General features: G+C 40.6%; 1 protein-coding gene across 2 annotated transcripts; it reads left to right on the top strand.

Annotated features, from left to right (window-relative positions):
* Window positions 1-101: 101 nt before the first annotated feature.
* Window positions 102-18405, top strand: LOC111608069 (trichohyalin-like). 2 transcript variants are annotated; one of them, XM_023330472.1, is made up of 7 exons: window positions 102-165; window positions 2947-3014; window positions 5766-5864; window positions 11166-13007; window positions 13445-13608; window positions 16336-16451; window positions 18222-18405. In XM_023330472.1, exons 2-7 carry the CDS (start codon window positions 2948-2950, stop codon window positions 18367-18369), a joined length of 2436 nt encoding a protein of 811 aa, XP_023186240.1. In that variant the 5' UTR covers window positions 102-165; window position 2947; the 3' UTR covers window positions 18370-18405. The 2 variants fall into 2 exon arrangements, with proteins under 2 accessions (XP_023186240.1, XP_023186241.1); XM_023330473.1 differs by lacking the exon at window positions 5766-5864 and having other exon boundaries at window positions 113-165.
* Window positions 18406-19576: the final 1171 nt, after the last annotated feature.

A 19576-nucleotide genomic window follows, 5' to 3' on the forward strand; every position in this document is an offset into this window, starting at 1 on the left:
CACATTTCATACCAGTCGGTGGCGGTAATGCACCAATTTCGTGGTTTGCCAACCGCCAATAACCATCAAAGAAGAAGAAGAAGAAGAAGAAGAAGAAGAAGAAGAAGAAGAAGAAGTTAGCATCGCAGCAAAGAAATTACTGAAGACTGATTTCTGTTTTCACAGGTGGGTTAAGTGAACAAGTAAGAGATATGTCTCATTTTTAGAAGTGTTTGTAAGTTCAAGACGGTGTTTTATTCATATCGATTATATTTTAAGATATTTTGTGTATTAGAAGTGACTTTTTACTGCCTGTTAGCCTAAATGCTAACTACCGTTACTATAAACTCGTTGCATGTTATTGTTTACGTCCAGAAATTTCGGGCATGCGCACAACGCTGGAGAGCAAAATGAAAACCGTTTACCTGCCGTTTCAGAGGCAAAAGAATTCCGTTAACAAAATGAAACCTGGAGATGTAGGTGTCATTAATTTATTGCAGTTCGCCGCTTCAAGGGAAAATAACGCAGAAAAACCGTTGAAGAACTGCTCCAAACCACTCGTTCATTTTTCTCGGTCCCTGTGTTTGCTTCGCTACGCAGACCCGTTGCCATAGAAATGACTGACAACAGTTACACTATTATATCAATATTCAACAGTAAAATCCGTTGCTTATGTATTAACCCCAAATTAAGGCTGTTGCTAGTGGGTTTACCCCTTGTGCCCAGTGCAGCACTGAAAAACTTCAGTCCCCGTCCCCCTGCTGAATGGACGCCCTTCCGGTCTGTATAAATAACGGTCAGAGCGGACAATCAGCTCCCAGATTGATTTATTCTCCATCTATTTAGGAACCAGTGAGGCCCATTGCTGTTTCCAATAGGGTTTGTCATTTAAGGCTATTTCTGTGGGGTTAAAGGCAAAGCAGGATGTAGTCTATGCCTCCCTGGTTCCGTCCAGACCACAACGTGAAGCATCCGCTCGGACGGTGCAGAACCAGACTCAGCCTCCTGAATGCGTAATTACGCACTCCAGAGAGGAGAATAATGTCTGGTTGAGGACGCGGAGATAGCAGAGCTGCTGCTGTGAACAGTAACAACGAAAGTTACGAACTGTAACAGTGAAGATGAGCAGAGCAGGTCAACAACTTGTGCGTCTTTTCCCCCTGGCTCTACTTCGGCAGTCCCGCTGTTTTCTACCCGACCTCGCTCCGCTCTGCTCCGCAGTGATCGGGTTTTCACAGACCCTGCTGGGCCTGTAGCAGGGCGACACCTGGTGGCGGTGGAGGGCATTGAACCCACCTCCGGACGTCCTACTCCATGTGCTGCTTCATAACTTTACAACAGAGGAATGCTGCAGAGAAAACAAGGTTTTAAATTAGTAAATACACATAAACATTTATGTAACCTTTCAAATAAAATAACCATTTTCATTAACACAAAATAAACAATAATGATGTAAACAGTGACATGTATAACATGCTTTATAATTATGCTCACATTTGCATAAACATTAGCTCATACATTACAGAAATCTAAGAAGCAAATGTTTCCAATCTCTGAAGTCTTTTTCTGTTAATGCAAAATCAATCTACTCAAGATTGCCAAAAGTTCATAATATTGCTCAAGTGAATGTAATTAGTACAGTGCAGTAACATAGTACTTTTCCCTTTTCATATACTGCAAGTACTTTTACAAATTGTTGAAGTAAATGTAACTAGTACTACTCACCTCTGAACAAAGATAACAAAATTATTATCCTGTTGTTCAACTCAATCATCACTTGGCTAAAATTATCTGCTCAACTCACTGTTTGGAGAAAAAACTGTGCAAAGTTATTTGTCTTTTTCTGTTTTGCTGCCGTGATTCTAACACACACCGGCCTGCTGGTCTGCACAGCAGACATACAGTAGTTCTTCTTTTTTAAAGGAGAAAATAAATGCTTTTAGAAAAATCAGTGAGCAGTACCAACACCTTGCAGAGTGGGAAGAAACAGTCAGCTTTTTTCTTACCCCTCCAAAGGGTCTTTTGTGGGCTCTAGTGTCCCTTATATGACAGTAGGCTGACAGGAAACAGGGAAGAAGGGGGGGGGAAGACATGCGGCAAATGTCGTTGGGTCCGGGAGTCGAACCCGCGACGGCCACGTCGAGGACTCAAGGCCTCCAAATACGGGTCGCGCTAACCACTACGCCACCACGGCACGCCCCAGGCAGTTATTTTTAACTGAAAGGTTTAGGCTTTGTCATGTCTTTATATATACACTGCTCAAAAAAATAAAGGGAACACTCAAATAACACATCCTAGATCTGAATGAAAGAAATATTCTCATTGAATACTTTGTTCTGTACAAAGTTCCATTTGCACAACAGCAGGTGAAATTGATTGTCAATCAGTGTTGCTTCCTAAGTGGACAGTTTGATTTCACAGAAGTTTGATGTACTTGTAGTTATATTGTGTTGTTTAAGTGTTCCCTTTATTTTTTTGAGCAGTATATTTTCCAACACTGAAATATTTGTTCTTCTTTATACCAATGATCACTTAGTCATTTCTTTTTCTCCTTATTTGCTGTCAGGACAAAGTTAATGTTTTACAGCTGGTCTGGTCACCAAATGAGTAACTGTGGTCAATTTATTAATATATCTTTTACAAAAGCATAGATTATTAAACATGTTATATGCATCAGAGTGTAAATCCTTATGGAGTGAATAGATATATTTTATAACCAAAGACAAGAGAATTGCAGAAATGTTTATGAGACAGAGTGAGAGCTCGCTTTTTGGCATGAAAGGTTTGTTACAGAAGCAGACTTGTTTCCCAAAACTGTTTGAGTAAGGAAATAACCCACAGAGCAGCGATAGAGATGCTGCAAAAAGAGGAAGAAGAACCTGCCTGCTTTCCATGAGCTACAGCTGAAATCGCTCAATCTGCTGTTGGACATTTTATAATATCTAAATCTTTATTTTTCCTGTAAAGGATGGAGAACAACAGGGATGAAGACTCTTCTACAGTCAATGTCAACAATGCCAAACATCCTCTTAATAGTAAGTATATATTTTATAAGGATTAAAAACTAACAATACTACCCAAAAGCATTTCATACATTTTTATTCCCTCTGTAGAAAGTTACAGTTTCTTAACATGGGTTTTATCAGGAGTTGTTTTTATGTCACATGCAAACCTGAAGGTTTAAATTTCTTGTCTTATCTGAGAAATCTCTCTGCAAGCCAAGTTTAGTTGTATAGAACATTTCAGCAACAATTCAAAGTCCTTTACATGATAAAAACAATAAAATGGAGAATAGCAAGATTGCAGATGTGCAATAAAGGAGAAATAAACACAATTTGTAGTGTGGTCTAAAATTAGTGATGTTTAATTTATTATTCTAAATAATCCAAAATCATGTTTTTAACATTGTGTAACGGCGCGGTTAGGAAGACCTCAACAAAATCATGGTGGGGATACAACACCAAAAGACATTTTCAGCCTTTTTGATTCATTTGTTCATAAAATAAGTCTAGGGGTAGGGGGCGGTACCCCAGGCCACAGGCTGCATCGGTGTGCGTGCCTCAGTCTGGTCCTCCTCCGTCCGGCGCTGGTCTTCCTCAGACATGGACCAGCTGACCCCAGAGACTGCTCCCAGGGGTAGACCTCTGTCAGGTACGATACTTCCTGATGTGGTCAGTCAGAACCTCTGACCTGGCTTCCACAGGACTGCGCCCCACACCGTGTCAAGCCGACCGACGCACCCAAGACGTTTGTGCGTATGCCCTGAACGGAACGAGCACTCCTTATGTTCGGTCTATTAGGCAGTCTAATACTGTGCTAGTGACGTGTTGATTTGTTGCTGCTTTGCTATGACGATCTAAACTATTAAAATGTTCTTTCTTGGATTGCAAATTGAGTAATTTACTCAACTCCAGCAAGATAATTAGTACAGAAATCTCAGTACCTTCAAAATATATTTCAACAGTATTCAGACAGACTCCTGCATAATGGTCAAAAACTTGTTTGTTTGCCCTTCCAGGTTCAACAAGAGCCTATAGCATTATCTGGTGACCAAACAGGGAATATAACATCAGGGTTTTCCCTAGAAAACCAGGTGGTTGGGGTGCAGTCATTCATCCAGCGACCCGTCGTGTTTTTGCGTTAAAAAATGTTTAAAGTTGGCAGTAAATTTGAAAATGTCACTTGGCAGTTATTCATTATTGGAAGACTGTTAGATAAATACTTAAACAACTATAAAGTCTGTAAAAAAAAAAGAAAAGAAAAACAATAATTTAAAAAAACTAAACTAAAACTATGCCAAGCCTGGTGGGGGCACAAGAAAGCCTGGCGGCCCACCAGGCTTATAATGCACTGTGGGAAACCCTGTAACATGTATTTAGCGCCTACAACCACACACCCCCTCCGATTAAAAAGTGTAAAAGTTCCTAAGCCTGCTCCTGCCTACAGTTCACCACAGACTGCAGAACAAACCCAGCCACCATTAACAATTTTAGTAGTAGTTTGGCAGTAAATTGTCAGTTTGTTTCTCCTCCATTTCCTGTCTGCTTTCCTGCAATTTCTTTTGAGTTTCTTTATATTTTAATTTTTCCATGGGCATAGTTGTTTATTAAAAACATTTTTTGAAACTAACAGAGGTACATGGTCCAGGTTAGATTTCAGTTTGTTGAAATATTTCCTGACCATAGAATCACAAGAAGCAGCTGAAATAACAGAGAAATCTTTTTATAACACCCTTAATAAAATGATCAATCACTTCAGAGGTAAGATGGCGCCTCGTAACAGTTCGTAGTCTCTCGCTGAATCAAATCAGTGACAGTAAAAAACACAGTGATGGTCAGACACAGCCAGGTCAACAACAGAGGACACACCAGAGGCCAGACCAAAGGTCAAGACGAGTTCAAGGGTTGGCACCTGTTGTGAGGGGGTTGGTTGACATGCAGAATAAAATCCATACAGTTTAATGTTTTTAGAAACTGTTTAGACAAAGAGTCAGATGGACTATCAACATGTAGATTAAAATTACCAGTCACAATAATCTTATTATATTTAGCATGAATAAAAGACAGAAACTCCATGGGGTCTGTAGACAGTAACACAAAGTATTTGCAAGTTGCTAAAAGCAAAGGCATGGTTCTCAAACGAAGGGTACTGCTCACCCAGTGAATTATTAAATATTGAAGCAGTACCACCATCTTTCCTGCCACTTTGATCACAAAAAGAAAATTTAAAATGGGCCTCAGTGAGCACAGCTGTTGCCTCTGTGTCCAACCACGTTTCTGATAAGTTTAGCATCTAAAATCAGATAATTTAAAATAAAAGATTTGTTTAAGAAAGAAAGAACATTTAAAAGAGCCATATTAAGAGTGACTGGTTTTGGTCTGCTCTGCATCCCCAGAATTAGAACCAAACATGAAGAAACAGCTTTCAGCTTCTGTGCACCACAAATCTGGAACAAACTTCCAGAAAACTTCAACACAACAGAAACACTGAGTTCCTTTAAAACAAGGATAAACCCCCACCTATTTAAAACTTCTAGTTACCAGTAATCACTGGGACATTGACCAACATATTCGATGTGTTTTGATGATTTTAATGATGAAACTTGACAAAATCTAAAATCTGTTTCTGCTTTCACAATTGCTGACAGCACAATGTATTTATGATGGCTTTCTGCTTTCATCATTTAAAGCACTTTGAACATCCTTGTTGCTGAAATGTGCTATACAAATAAATTTCATTGATTGATTAATCAATAACTTATTGGTTCCGTTGTTTTGCCTTTTCAGCTGAAGAAGAAATGAAATCCTCAGCACTCCGGCTCTCTTCTCTGTTGTTGGTGTGTTTTGGGTTGCTTTGTGCCATACTGACTGCAAAATTTGTCTACAGTGAGTTTCATTTCAACAGAATGAATTTTAAGTAGCTTCCTTTATAACAAGTATTTAAAGGTTTAAAGCATTGGGATGCAAGCGTTCAGCAGTAGGAGGAGTTCTGAGGGTTGACAAAAAGTCAGGGACACTGAAGTGTTACCAAGAATCAGTTCAACTTATTGCTGCCCAGCTTGAAACCTGTCAAAGTCCTAAAGTTTTTAAGGAAGAGCTAAAGGTGTAGTTGAGGAGAGGAGGATGTCTGGCTTGTGAACTGCAGGAATTTATCTTTGCTTTTCATAGATGAGCAAAGATAAATTGCTCATCTACAAGCTATTTATATTTGCTCATAGAGGGGCACTCCAGTGCCTGGTTGCTCCCACCAGGCACTGGAGTGGTTTGATGCTGAGTGTGAAGGAGCTGGATAGACAGTAATCTCACATTTCTAGTGAGAAACACATTTCTTTTCCAAGAAGCTACAGGATGTAATCCCCGCTTCAGTCTGACCAAAACTGGTTGGGGGTGTTTATTGAACAATCAACCACCTCATAAAAGAAAGAATACAACTTTATTCTCTGTGATTTAAGATATTTTTTCACATCAGTTGATCTTTAATGTTCAAATAGTCCATCTGAATTACATTTTTTTAAGAACATGACCCAAAAATATTCATTCATTCACAGCATTTTTAAAGATTCTCATTTTACCTGTTTAAGTAATTTTTTGTTTGTCACACTAATGTTTGGCATAAAGATATTGGTTAACTATAAATGTGGAGTTTCCCAATTTGTATTGATTTTATTTAGAAAATAACCAAAAATGTATTTTCCGAATCACATACTTCTCCTCATTTTCAAGCGCATACACTAATCACAAAATTTATAAATAAAAACTCACAAAATTCACAGCTGCACGCAAATGTATTCCTTTCTCTCCATGTACAGACAACAAGCATTCAAAACTTACAGCAGCACAACATGCAGCAAGCACAGAGGTCATCTCAACACCAAAAGCAAGCAGAGACGCAGAAAGTAGAAATAGCTTCTGCGTATGTTAAAAAAGATTCAGATACATGACGTCAGCAAACTCATGTTTAGTAATGAAAAAATAACTGCACACACTGAAAGAAGTTATGCGCACATAGGAGATAGATTTTCGGGGTCAGCATGCCAGCATTTCCTTTCCACTGAAGAGATCAGCCTCCTCATTGGGTCTACATCCCAAATAATCAGTGTTGGTGCTTCCCATAAACTATAAAACTAGAGGGATGTCTAAAGCTGCCCTACGACTTTGAGTGTCCAACTCTGCCCTGGAAGAACACATCTGCCGGCCCCATGTCAGGTTCGCCGGATACAGGGCTGCAGAGCCCAGATGCACCTTTTTCCTTTTATTCCATTAAATCCATTATTTCACCATAAAACTACGCTGTATCCTTACAGAACACCTCAGACACCAGTCCTCTCAATTTAGTTAAGTTCAATTACACAAATAAAAATTTCTATTTACCTTTTGTTTCTGTGGGTCGACCAAGAGTTTGACTAACCGTCATACATCCCAGCAGTGCCTCCATCTTGTTTGGAGAATTATCCTTTCTCCAGCTAGGTTCTTGATGTGTGAGGTTGAGGAAGAGTCAGTGAGTTGAATTCATGAATTCCATTTATTAATATTAAAATACAGTTGGTCCATTGTTCATGCTATCCTTATGGGCTAGCAGAGCAAATTGGCATCAAACAACATATTTCCCTTTGTTAGTCTCTGTCTAAGCTACGCGTTCACCAGTGTGTCATTTCCTTCATCCTTAGCTTTGAGGGTATCTCCTAACATGTCATTTCCTTTAGCCTTAGTTTGCGCACATGTGATCTGTATGTGTGTGTGTGTGTGTGTGTATATATATATATATATATCTATATATATAGATGTATATATATATATATATAATTCCCTTCTCACCCACCGCGGGTGGTTCTTATCCTCTGAGCTTGGGTCCTCTACCAGAGGCCTGGGAGCTTGAGGGTTCTGCGCAGTATCTTGGCTGTGCCAAGGACTGCACATTTCTGGACTGAGATGTCTGATGTTGTTCCTGGGATCTGTTGTAGCCATTGGTCCAGTTTGGGGGTGACTGCCCCGAGGGCCCCGATGACCCCGAGGGCCCCGATGAGGGCCTGGAAGTCAAGACTTCCAGGCCCTGGTATTTCTCTAGTTTCTCGTGCTCCTTTTTCCTGATGTTGCAGTCGCTTGGTATTGCTACATCTATCACAACGGCTTTCCTCTGTTGTTTATCCACTACGACAATGTCTGGTTGGTTCGCCATTACCATTTTGTCTGTCTGGATCTGGAAGTCCCACAGGATCTTAGCTCTGGCGTTCTCCGCCACCTTTGGGGGTGTTTCCCACTTTGATCTTGGGGTTTCCAGTCCATATTCTGCACAGATGTTTCTGTACACTATGCCTGCAACTTAGTTATGTCGTTCCATGTACGCTTTCCCTGCCAGTATCTTGCACCCTGCTGTTATGTGCTGGACTGTCTCAGGGGCCTCCTTGCACAGCCTGCACCTTGGGTCTTGTCTGGTGTGGTAGATCTGGGCCTCTATTGCTCTGGTGTTTAGGGCCTGTTCCTGGGCGGCCAGGATGAGGGCCTCTGTGCTGTCCTTGAGTCCAGCTTTTTCCAGCCATTGGTAGGATTTACTGATATCAGCCACTTGGGTTATTTGCTGGTGGTACATCCCATGTAGGGGCTTGTCCTCCCATGATGGTATCTCTGGCACCTCAACCTCCGTTCCCTGTTGTCTGAGACATTCACTGAGCACATTGTCTGTTGAGGCTTTGTCCCTGATGTATTTATGGATCTTAGTTGTTTCGTCCTGGACTGTGGTTCTCACACTCACTAGTCCTCTGCCTCCTTCCTTGTGGCTCGTGTACAGTCTCAGGGTGCTGGATTTGGGATGGAACCCTCCGTGCATTGTTAGTAGTTTTCTAGTCTTAATATCCGTGGCTTTTATCTCCTCCTTTGGCCAGCTAATTATTCCAGCAGGGTATCTGATTACTGGCAGAGCATAGCTGTTTATCGCACGGATTTTGTTCTTGCCATTGAGCTGGCTTCTCAGGACTTGCCTTATTCGTTGGAGGTATTTAGCTGTGGCTCCTTTCCTTGTGACCTCATCGAGGTTGCCATTTGCTTGTGGTATACCTAGGTACTTGTAACTGTCCTCTATGTCTGCTATTGTTCCTTCTGGGAGTGAGACCCCTTCTGTTCAGATGACCTTCCCCCTCTTGGTGATCAGCCGACCACACTTCTCTTGTCCGAATGACATCCCAATGTCCGTGCTGTAGATCCTGGTGGTGTAGATCAGTCGATGTCTCGCTCACTCTTGGCATACAGCTTGATGTCATCCATGTAGAGAAGGTGACTGATGTTGGCCCCATTTTTGAGTCGGTATCCGTAGCCAGTCTTGTTGATAATTTGGCTGAGGGGGTTCAGGCCTATGCAGAACAGTAGCGGGGACAGAGCATCTCCTTGGTATATGCCACATTTGATGGACATTTGTGCAAGTGGTTTGCAGTTGGCTTCAAGGGTGGTTTTCCACAGCCTCATCGAGTTTGCAATGAAGGCTCTCAGAGTCCTGTTGATGTTATACATCTCTAAGCATTCAATGATCCAATATATATATATATATATATATATATATATATATATATATATATTAGACCCAAGGTGTAGGTTGTGCAAGGAGGCCCCTGAGACAGTCCAGCACATAACAGCAGGGTGCAAGATACTGGCAGGGAAAGCGTACATGGAACGACATAACTAAGTTGCAGGCATAGTGTACAGAAACATCTGTGCAGAATATGGACTGGAAACCCCAAGATCAAAGTGGGAAACACCCCCAAAGGTGGCGGAGAACGCCAGAGCTAAGATCCTGTGGGACTTCCAGATCCAGACAGACAAAATGGTAATGGCGAACCAACCAGACATTGTCGTAGTGGATAAACAACAGAGGAAAGCCGTTGTGATAGATGTAGCAATACCAAGCGACTGCAACATCAGGAAAAAGGAGCACGAGAAACTAGAGAAATACCAGGGCCTCAGGGAGGAACTGGAGACGGCCTGGAAGGTGAAGACCACAGTGGCGCCTGTGGTCATCGGGGCCCTCGGGGCAGTCACCCCCAAACTGGACCAATGGCTACAACAGATCCCAGGAACAACATCAGACATCTCAGTCCAGAAATGTGCAGTCCTTGGCACAGCCAAGATACTGCGCAGAACCCTCAAGCTCCCAGGCCTCTGGTAGAGGACCCGAGCTCAGAGGATAAGAACCACCCGCGGTGGGTGAGAAGGGAATTTTTTTTAAAATTTTTATTAGAGAAAAACTCAGAATTATTTATTCTCAACAAGTCCCGCTCCCGGTCTCAGTTTGCCAGTGCTGCCCTATTCTCATGGTTATTTAGCTTAGCTTTAGCATTGGGTTGTTTCTTTTTCCTTTGGACTTCTTTCTTGAGCATGCAAAAGGAATGGCGATGAAGACATCTCCAGTGTCACTGCACACTTGGACACAGTCTCCACTGCCAGGTTCTTGGTTAGGATATATTTCACATGATTAGCAATAGGAGGCCAGCAACCATGCATCTATGCTGCAGAGCACATCACATGACCCCATATTTAACATGCGTCAACACTCATATTTGTTAAAAAATGTATGTCTTGTTATATTTTTCACCCATGGAGATCACTAAAATTTATTGAAACTAAACAGCCTACAGGAAAACTACTGTATTTTTACATCTAAAATAAATATTTATTAAATAAAGTCACATTTTACAACCAGTCATGGATCTTTTAAGATGTATTTATTCTCTTTTTAGTTACTTATTGTCTATTAATTACTTGTCCTAAATTAAATGGCTATTTTCATGAACAGGCTCATATTTAATGAAGGCTGAATACCTAAAGGTAATTTAATGAGACAAATGAGCCTGACAGTCATGAGGCTGTCAGGCTCATGACTGTCGGCTCCCAGCTTCCTCTCAGAAGCCGGAGTACCGCAGAGAATCTACACATGAACAGGGAGGATATGCAAAGTCAACAAATATGGACCCCACTGACTCAATCAATGAATCTTATTGCTGCAAGGCAACTGTGCTACCAGCATGCAGCCCCCAAAAATAAATGAGTTAATGAAATATTAAAATCAGTTAAATGTCCTTTGATTCTATCCTAAGAATATGGTCTGATATCCTAAAGGGGTTTAAGAGAGAAACTGAACATTTTGATGCTCTCTGATACAGATAGATTCACTGACTTTCTGATTAATTTGTGTGTTTATAGTGAGTATGATGACGGCCAATCAGATGGAAAATATCAAAACCCTTGCAACAGACAAAAAGCGACTGATTGAGGAACGAAAGATGATGAAAAACCAAATTGAGCAGGTGATCCGAGACAGACTCCTGAGCCTGTTAAGAGAGAGGCTTACCCGAGAGAGGCTTACTCAAGTCAGTGAGGAGCTGAGCAATAAGATAGAGGAGCTGAACCGACAGACAGAGGAGCTGAAGAAAGAGAGAGACGAGCTGAGCAAAGAGAAAGAGGAGGTGAACAAAAAGAAGGAGGAGGTGAACCAAGACAGAGAGGAGCTGATTAGTAACACACAGGGGCTGAAGAAAGAGAGAGATGAGCTGAATAAAGAGCAAGTGAAACAGAGCAAAGAGAAAGAGAAGCTAAAAGAAGAGGAAGAAGAGCTAAGCAAAGAGAAAAAAGAGCTGAGCAATGAGAAAGAGGAGCTGAGCAAAAGGAAAGAGGAGCTGAAAGAAAAAGATGAGAGAGCAGGACTTATTAAAGAGAAAGACAAGCTGAGCAAAGAGAAGAAGGAGCTGAACACTGAGAAAGACAAACTGAAGAAAAAGAATGACGAGCTGAGCAAAGAGAAAGAGGAAATAAGAAAAGAGAAAGATGAACTGAACAAAGAAAAATACAAGCTGAGCAAAGACAAAGAAGAGCTGAGCAAAGAGAAAGACAGACTGAACAAACAGAAAGGAGACCTGAACAAAATGAAAGCAGAGCTGATCAAAAAGAAAGAGGGGCTCAGCGAGAAAACAAAGGAGCTGAACAAAGAAATAAATAAGCTGAACAAAGAGAAAGATGAGCTGAGCAAAAAGACAGAGGAGCTGATCAAAAAGAAAGAGCAGCTAAACAAAGAGGAAGATGAGCTGAAAAAAGAAGAAGATAAGTTGAGCAAAAAGAAAGAAGAGTTGATCAAAAAGATAGAGGAGCTCAGCAAAAAAATAATGGAGCTGAGCAAAGAGAAAGCAGGGCTGAGCAAAGAGAAAGATGAGCTGAGCAAAGAGAAAGCAAAACTGGACAAAGAGAAAGACGAGCTGAGCAAAGACAAAAAGAAGCTGAGCAATGAGAAAGACAAACTGGACAAAGAGAAAGACGAGCTGAGCAAAGACAAAAAGAAGCTGAGCAATGAGAAAGATGGACTGAACAAAGAGGAAGGCGACCTAAACAAAATGAAGGTGGAGCAGAGCCAAAAAAAAGGGGAGCTGAGCAAAGAGAAAGAGGAGCTGAACAAAATGGCAAAGGAGCTGAACAAAGAGAAAGATGACCTGAGCAAAAAGACAGCAGAGCTGACCAAGAAAACAGAGGAGCTGAACAAATTGAAAGTGAATATGGACAAAGACCTGAACAAAAATAAATTAGAGCTGAACAAGGAGAAAGAGGAGCTGAACAAATTGAAAGTGAATTTGAACAAAGAGAAAGATGAGCTGAACAAAAATAAAGGAAAGTTGAACAAAGAGAAAGAGGAGCTGAACAAAAAGAAAGTGGACTTGAACAAAGAGAAAGAGGAGCTGAACAGACAGAAAGCAGAGCTGAGCACAAAGAAAGCAGAGCTGAGCAAAAAGACAGAGGAGCTGATCAAAAAGTCAAAGGATCTGCACAAGGAGAAAGAGGAGCTGAACAAAATGAAAGATATGCTGAGCAAAGAGAAAGCAGGGCTGAACAAAGAGAAAGCAGGGCTGAACAAAGAGAAAGAGAAGCTGAACAACGAGAAAGAGAAGCTGAGAGTACAGAAACAGGGTCGATGCAAAGACAAAGATGCCCTGAAAATCTTCTACAATTTTGTTATGACATTTTCGTCCTTTACAGTTGAAGAATTCTGCCCTCTAAATAGTAATTATATTTCTAGATTACATTTGAAACTCTTGATTATTAATTTTACTTTTGAAATATTCAATTAACAGTTTTTCAAGACACAGCTGACCATCATTACCACAGGTAGAGTGCTGAAGGTCACTTTTCTGACCACAAAGTGAGCCAGTAAAATTGATTCATTAGCAACAGGTTAACAGCCAAGTTTTGATTTCAGAGAATATTGTTTTTGTTTTTTTAGTGAACCCTGTTGTATGCTACTTCTGACTAGAATGATATTGTAATTGAATCACCTTTCAATATTGATCTGCACTCTACCTTTAAAAGCTTTGCTTGAGTAATTTTGATGATTGAAAGAGTAAATAAGTCCACATGGATTTCTTCTAGAAATTTATTTTTTTCTTTTTGAGATTATTTTACCAAAGTTTCACTTTATTCTGCTCTTTGCCTTTGTCTAGTGAGACCAAAATGTCTGGATTGCAGGAAAGGCTGGATTTCCTTCAGGGGACACTGCTACTGGTTTTCTGATACAGATCAAAATTCGAACTTCTGGAACGTGTCTCGAGATTTGTGTCAGTATGATAGTGGATATTTGGCTGTAATTGATGATCTGGAAGAGCAGGTACAAAATGCGCATCTCTCTCTTCCCTCCATTGTTTGTTTGTTTGTCTCTGCTGATACTGTCGCATAGAAACGGCTGTTACTCCCCAAGACGCGTAGAGGAAATACAATTACAAAAGAAAATAGTAACGCACAGTAATGCAAAGTGATTTCGATAAGTAACTGTTGTCTGACTACTGAATTTGAAATAGCAACGCGTAGGCCTGTCACGATAAACGATAAATCGATTAATCGTATGATAAATTAAAGCTATCGACGTCATTTTAATTATCGGCATTATCGTCTCTTCCGTCCTTTTTCTCTTTCAGCAAATGAGACTGAATGAAAAAAGGCTCAACTCCAGTGCTCTCCACTGACTCCTCCCTTCCTCATTTCCTTAGTGTAATGCCCAGCGCACACTACACGATCTTAGAGCTGTCGGATTGTCGGCCCATTTTCAAAACCTGACAGACCACACATTAGCCAACAGAAATCCTAGGTATAACGGTTCGATCGGGTTCGGTCCTGCCGTGTGGTGTCCAACAATGGGCACAAAATAATGGCTACAAGTTCAGTGAACTAATTTTAAAACCAGGCATTAATCAATGCTTTACTACAATCTACCTGCAATGCATGTGGCTAGTGTCAGCGTAAAGTCCTGACTGAATGAAAATCATTAGAACCTGTTTAAGTCAGGTTAACGAAGAACAGCTGAAAAGTTACCGGGTTTATCAACTGCGGTAGCAATTTCGCTCCAACTCCTCCCTTTGTCATTTCTATATTCTTTGCATGTTGAATAAACATTAATGTTGTTTCCACATATCATCTCCAATGTCCGCTGGACTTCGGGTTGGGCCGTGTCAGCTGTTTGGGATTCCCCTCCATAATTTCCCCTCAGAAACAGTGAGGAGAATCCGCGCTTTCTGATTGGCTACCTGTCACATTCAACAGGTGTCTTTAAAGCTCCCAGTCGGGTAAACCCCTGATTTAGATCGGAGCGGCAACGATGATCTACCATAACACACCACACAATCTGAGAAAGACCAACGTTTCAAGATTGTTGTAAGGGGAAAAATAGGAGCAAAAATCATGTAGTGTGAACTATTGCATCAGGTAGTCGATGTGCCCATTTTCTCTATTTAGATCTAATTATTACTGAAGGGCAACATAATATACAGACTTCATAATCTGCACTCTTTTGGTTGAATGCAGTATTTATTTCCACTTTGGCTTTATGTTGTTTAGTTTTTTTTTTCCAAGTGAGTTTTTTGTTAATGGAGACTGAGAATCCATTTTATTTTTGTTTTTGGTTGTTTTGTTTATTTTGTTTATTAGTTCCAGTGTTAAATATTCTTTTGAAAATAAAGTGTATCTATCTTTGGCAGGAAATCGCATGCATTATTACGTCATTTCCATTAAATCAGTGTAAAAAGGTCTTCAAACAATATTATCGTTTATCGCAATAATTTTTGAGACAATTAATCGTTCAGCAAAATTTGCTATCGTGACAGGCCTAGCAACACGTTAGATTACTCATTAGTGAAAAAAAGTGGCGTTTGTAACGCGTTACTGACATCACTGTACACATTACGGTTTCACCAGGTGACTCTGAACCCATCCAATCACTGATTAGATGCTTAGAACAGATAAATGTGTGGATGTGCCAAAATTTTCTCCAGCTGAACAGAAACAAAGCTGAAATTATCTGAAGAGGAACGATCTAGAACAGTGTTTCCCACACCTGCTCCTCAAGGCACACTGCCCTGCATATTTTAGGTGTTTCCCTGCTTCAGCCCAGCTCATTTCAATTGATGGCTGATTAACAGGCATTTGCTGAACTGCAGTCACCTGAATCAGGAGTATAAAGGCAGGGAGACATCTAAAATATGCAGGGCAGTCTGCCTTGAGGACCAGAGTTGACTCTACTGATGTAGAGTCAACGGACAGCGTCAGCTATTACATCTGGAAATCAGTGATCAGACTAAAACCTGGGAGTAGTGATGGACTCAGACCTGAACCTCCAGAGCCACATAAAGACAGTTACAAAGTCGACCTTCTGTCACCTTTAGGATCAGAGGACTAATGTCTCTGCATCAGAGAAACTCATTCATGCGATTATCGTTAGTCGCACTGATTACTTCAACAGTTTTTACAAGTTTGACTAAAAAAGTCAATCCTCCAGCTGCTGCTGATCCAGAACGCTGCTGCTGGCGTTCTGACTAAAACCAGGAAGATGGAGCACATCACGCAGTTCTGCAGTTCTTCCACTGGATCCCTGTAGCCCAGAGAATAGACTTTAAAATACTGATGTTAGTTTATAAATCACTGAACGGTGTAGCACCACATGAAAGATCTGCTGCTGTTGTATCAACCCCGCAGAACCCTGAGGTTCTGGTTCTGGTTCTGCTCTGCATCCCCAGAACCAGAACCAAACATGGGAAGCAGCGTTCAGCTTCTATGCAACACAAATTTGGCTGAAACACTGAGTTCCTTTAAATCTAAAGACCCACCTATTTAGAGTTGCTTTTAAACATTAAAATGAAACAAACATTTTGATTACCATTTTGTAACGATGGCACTTGACAAAATGTATCGCTTCAGTTGTTAACCGTCTTCTATGACTTTGTATTTTTATGATATAACACTTGAACTGCCTTGTTGCTGAAATGTGTTATTCAAATAAACTTGATTGATTGACATCTTGAAGTTAATGAGATTTATGACAGTCTGAAATAAAATCTGTTCACAGAAATTTATCACCAAGCACGCCAAACCCTACAGTTCTAAAAACCAAGGATACTGGATAGGGTTACATCATACGCTACCCGGATGGTTTTGGGTTGATGGACGTAAGAACACCCTTGAGTAAGAACTATTTTCTAAGATATGCATATTTAAAGCTGCAGTATGTAACTTTTATAGAAAATATGTGTTCATATTTGTTGAAACTGCTATCATGTCCTCTTAACTGTATGGTATCAGACTGATAAGATGTGAAAAAATTGGGCTCCTCTGCCTTCTCCCAATGCTCTGAATGCTAACTAGAAGCAACCAATCACAGCCTGGAGGCGGGTCTTAGCGCTGTCAGTCACAATCTAGTGTGGCTGCTCTCTGCTGCTGCTTTTCCCTATCAGCAGATCCTGCTGTGAATGCTCAGGCTAGTTAGCATAGCCACTGATGGCAGCGGATACAGTTTTCCTGTAACAGTAAGTTGTTTCTCTGCCATTAGCACATTTAGCAGAATCTAAATGAGGTTGAGTGACAACGTTAAGACCCTCCTCCTGGCGTAGCCATTGTCCCTTTAACTTTAAAGTTGGTTTTATTCTTCCAGCTGTAAACCTATGAACATTCAGGGCATTTGCTATCTTTTTGTATCTCCTTCCTGGTTTGAGTAAATTAATGGGCTTCTCTGAACCTTCTGACAATGCCTTTGACTAGGCCATTATTGTAACATGCAATGAAACATTAAGTTCTTCCTCAAACAGGATTGGTGAAGGCCTTCATTGGTTAAATCAGGGATGATCAAGAAAAAACCCTGATTTGCAAACACATGCTCTCATGAAGCATTCTGTTCAGATGGATGAATAATTTTTAGACTTCATCTTTGGAAGTAGTTCTTTTTTTTGTTTTGTTTTTGTTTTTCTCCGAAGAGTTTTTGCATCGCTAGTGGCTCATATTTTTTGTACAGTAGGCAGACAGGAAGGAGGGTGGAGGACATGCGGTAAGGGTCGTCGGGACTGGGAGTCGAACCCGCGACGTCTGCGTCGAGGACTAAGGCCTCCAAACGTGGGGCGTGCTAACCCCCTGCGCCACCACAGCACGCCCCTGGAAGTAATTCTTTATGTTGAATTTGGATAAAATATGTTTGTTTCATTAGGTTTATTTAAGTTTTTTAAGTTGTGTAGTGCCATTTATTTCTTGAAAACATCTAAGAAAATTTCAGTTTTACCAAAATCCTGAATTGCTGTTGGGGTTGAATAATTTTAGACTCAACTGTAGAAACAAGGACATTTAGTTGCGGCGGTGGCGCTGGAGTGAAGCACTTGACCCATGTACAGACGCCTCAGTCTACGCAGCTATAACAGGTTTGAGTCCCAACCTGTTGACTTTTGCTGCATGTCTTCCATCTTTCTCACAACCCAGTTTCTTGTCAAATAAAGACGACTAGATAGAAAATAATCCTTTAAAAGATTAGATTTTTGGTAAAGCATTTAGAGCAGGGGTCTCAAACTCCAGACCTCGAGGGCCGCAGTCCTGCAACTTTTAGATGTGCCTCTGCTGCACCACCAGAATAGAATAATTAGGTCATTAGCAAGGCTCGGAGAACTGGTCTACACAAGCAGGAGGTAATGAAGCCATTTTATTCCAGTGTTTTGTGCCTGTGGCACATCTAAAAACTGTAGGTCTGCGGCCCTCGAGGACTGGAGTTTGAGACCCCTGATTTAGAGCTTTAAAATCCAATCTTCCAAGTTTGTAAAACACCTTTTATTCACTACAAGTCTAGTTTCTTTTCAAGTGTGTCTTTATTTATATAGAGACAACGACACATGCTGACAGTTATCAGTTTGATGTCAATAAGTTGCTATACAAATTTTATTTTACAAATGTTCTGAGGTCCATGTTTCTTTCTTAAAGTTTCTGGATAAAAGGGATTCCTCCTACTTCCGGAGCAGCACTGCATATGCCAGAAAAAAAAGCCAAAGAGAGCTGGAGAGCAGAAAACAATGCAGTGGAGAACAGATTCATCTGTGAGCATCCGATGACTGTTTGGCCCTATAACTGACACTGTTCTCTTAAAGCTTCAATGAGGAACACTCAACTGTGTCACCATTTTTTGACAAATGTCATGAATGAAAGCACAATATCTGAATGTTTTCTCCCACATTAAATGATTTAATACAGATGTGTATTAAATCACATCTTTAATCTCCTGGCATGCTGGAAGGGACAATGTTTTCATTAACCTTGTCAGGTTAAAGCAGAATATTCCATTTCAGGCCAATAATGTGGCAGCTGATAAACCTGGCAGGTTTATCGGCTGTACAACATTCTGGTCGCCCTGGTGAATGTTTATGCTCCTTATACAGGTGATGAGAATTTTTTAAACAACTATTTTCTTCTTTACTTGATCTTGATAAATACTCGCTGGTTTAGTGGGCGATTTGTTGGCTTGACCCAGGTTTGGATCGCTCATTATTAAAATGAATGTCATAAGCAAGTCTGCATCGGTCATCCAAACCGTTTTATCTGAATGCGGACTGTGTGATGTGTGCTGTACTTTAAATCTGGACCAGAGGGAGTACTCTTATTTCTCACGTGTTATTGAAGAATTGATTATTTTATCACTGATACTAAATGCCTGCTGCAGATCCGATCCTGTGGCTATGAAAGCAAAGTTATTTCAGACTGCGCCCCACTCACTCTGTCCCTGTCCCTTCCTCACTTTCCTAAAGTTTATTTAGGATGAGATACATGTCTTTTTTGCTACTAATTTCTCCCAAGAAACCTCCAGCATTGTAGTATGGGATGCCTTTAAAGCCCAGTTAATACTGCACGATTTTGGAAGTGTCGGCCGATTTTCTAAACCTGAGAGATGACACACTCGCCGATTAAAAATCGCAGGTATAACGTGTTTGATCGTAGAGTGTGTGGTTTCACTCACAAACATTCCAACTCCAGAGATGAAATCCCGTAAAATTCCACGATACCAAACCTGAATTTAGAGTAAGCAAACATGGGCAACGACGTTGAAGCAGTAACTGTAGTTTATTTTAACCAAAAAATGACCCAATAAAAAATTAAAGCTTTGGATTAGGAACTGGAGATCAAAGCGCAAACAAAGGTTATATTTGTTGCAATACGATATATAGGTGAGTTGTATTTTTTCCCCGTTCAACAAACACTACACTAGGTTTAATTTATTTTCTGCTCTGTCATTTAATTAACCGTAACTACTTAATTATACGTTTTTAAGTTGATGTTGTATAATA

Source organism: Xiphophorus maculatus, chromosome 3 (genome assembly GCF_002775205.1).
Source record: "Xiphophorus maculatus strain JP 163 A chromosome 3, X_maculatus-5.0-male, whole genome shotgun sequence".
Taxonomy (NCBI): Eukaryota; Metazoa; Chordata; class Actinopteri; order Cyprinodontiformes; family Poeciliidae; genus Xiphophorus; species Xiphophorus maculatus.

Bases quoted from the DNA above. Each gene is read 5' to 3' on its own strand.
- LOC111608069 (XM_023330472.1), top strand. From the start codon at position 2,948: ATGGAGAACAACAGGGATGAAGACTCTTCTACAGTCAATGTCAACAAT. The intron at 13,008-13,444 runs GTAATTATATTT...GCCTTTGTCTAG, and splicing joins AGAATTCTGCCCTCTAAATA to TGAGACCAAAATGTCTGGAT. The intron at 16,452-18,221 runs GTAAGAACTATT...TCTTTCTTAAAG, and splicing joins GGACGTAAGAACACCCTTGA to TTTCTGGATAAAAGGGATTC.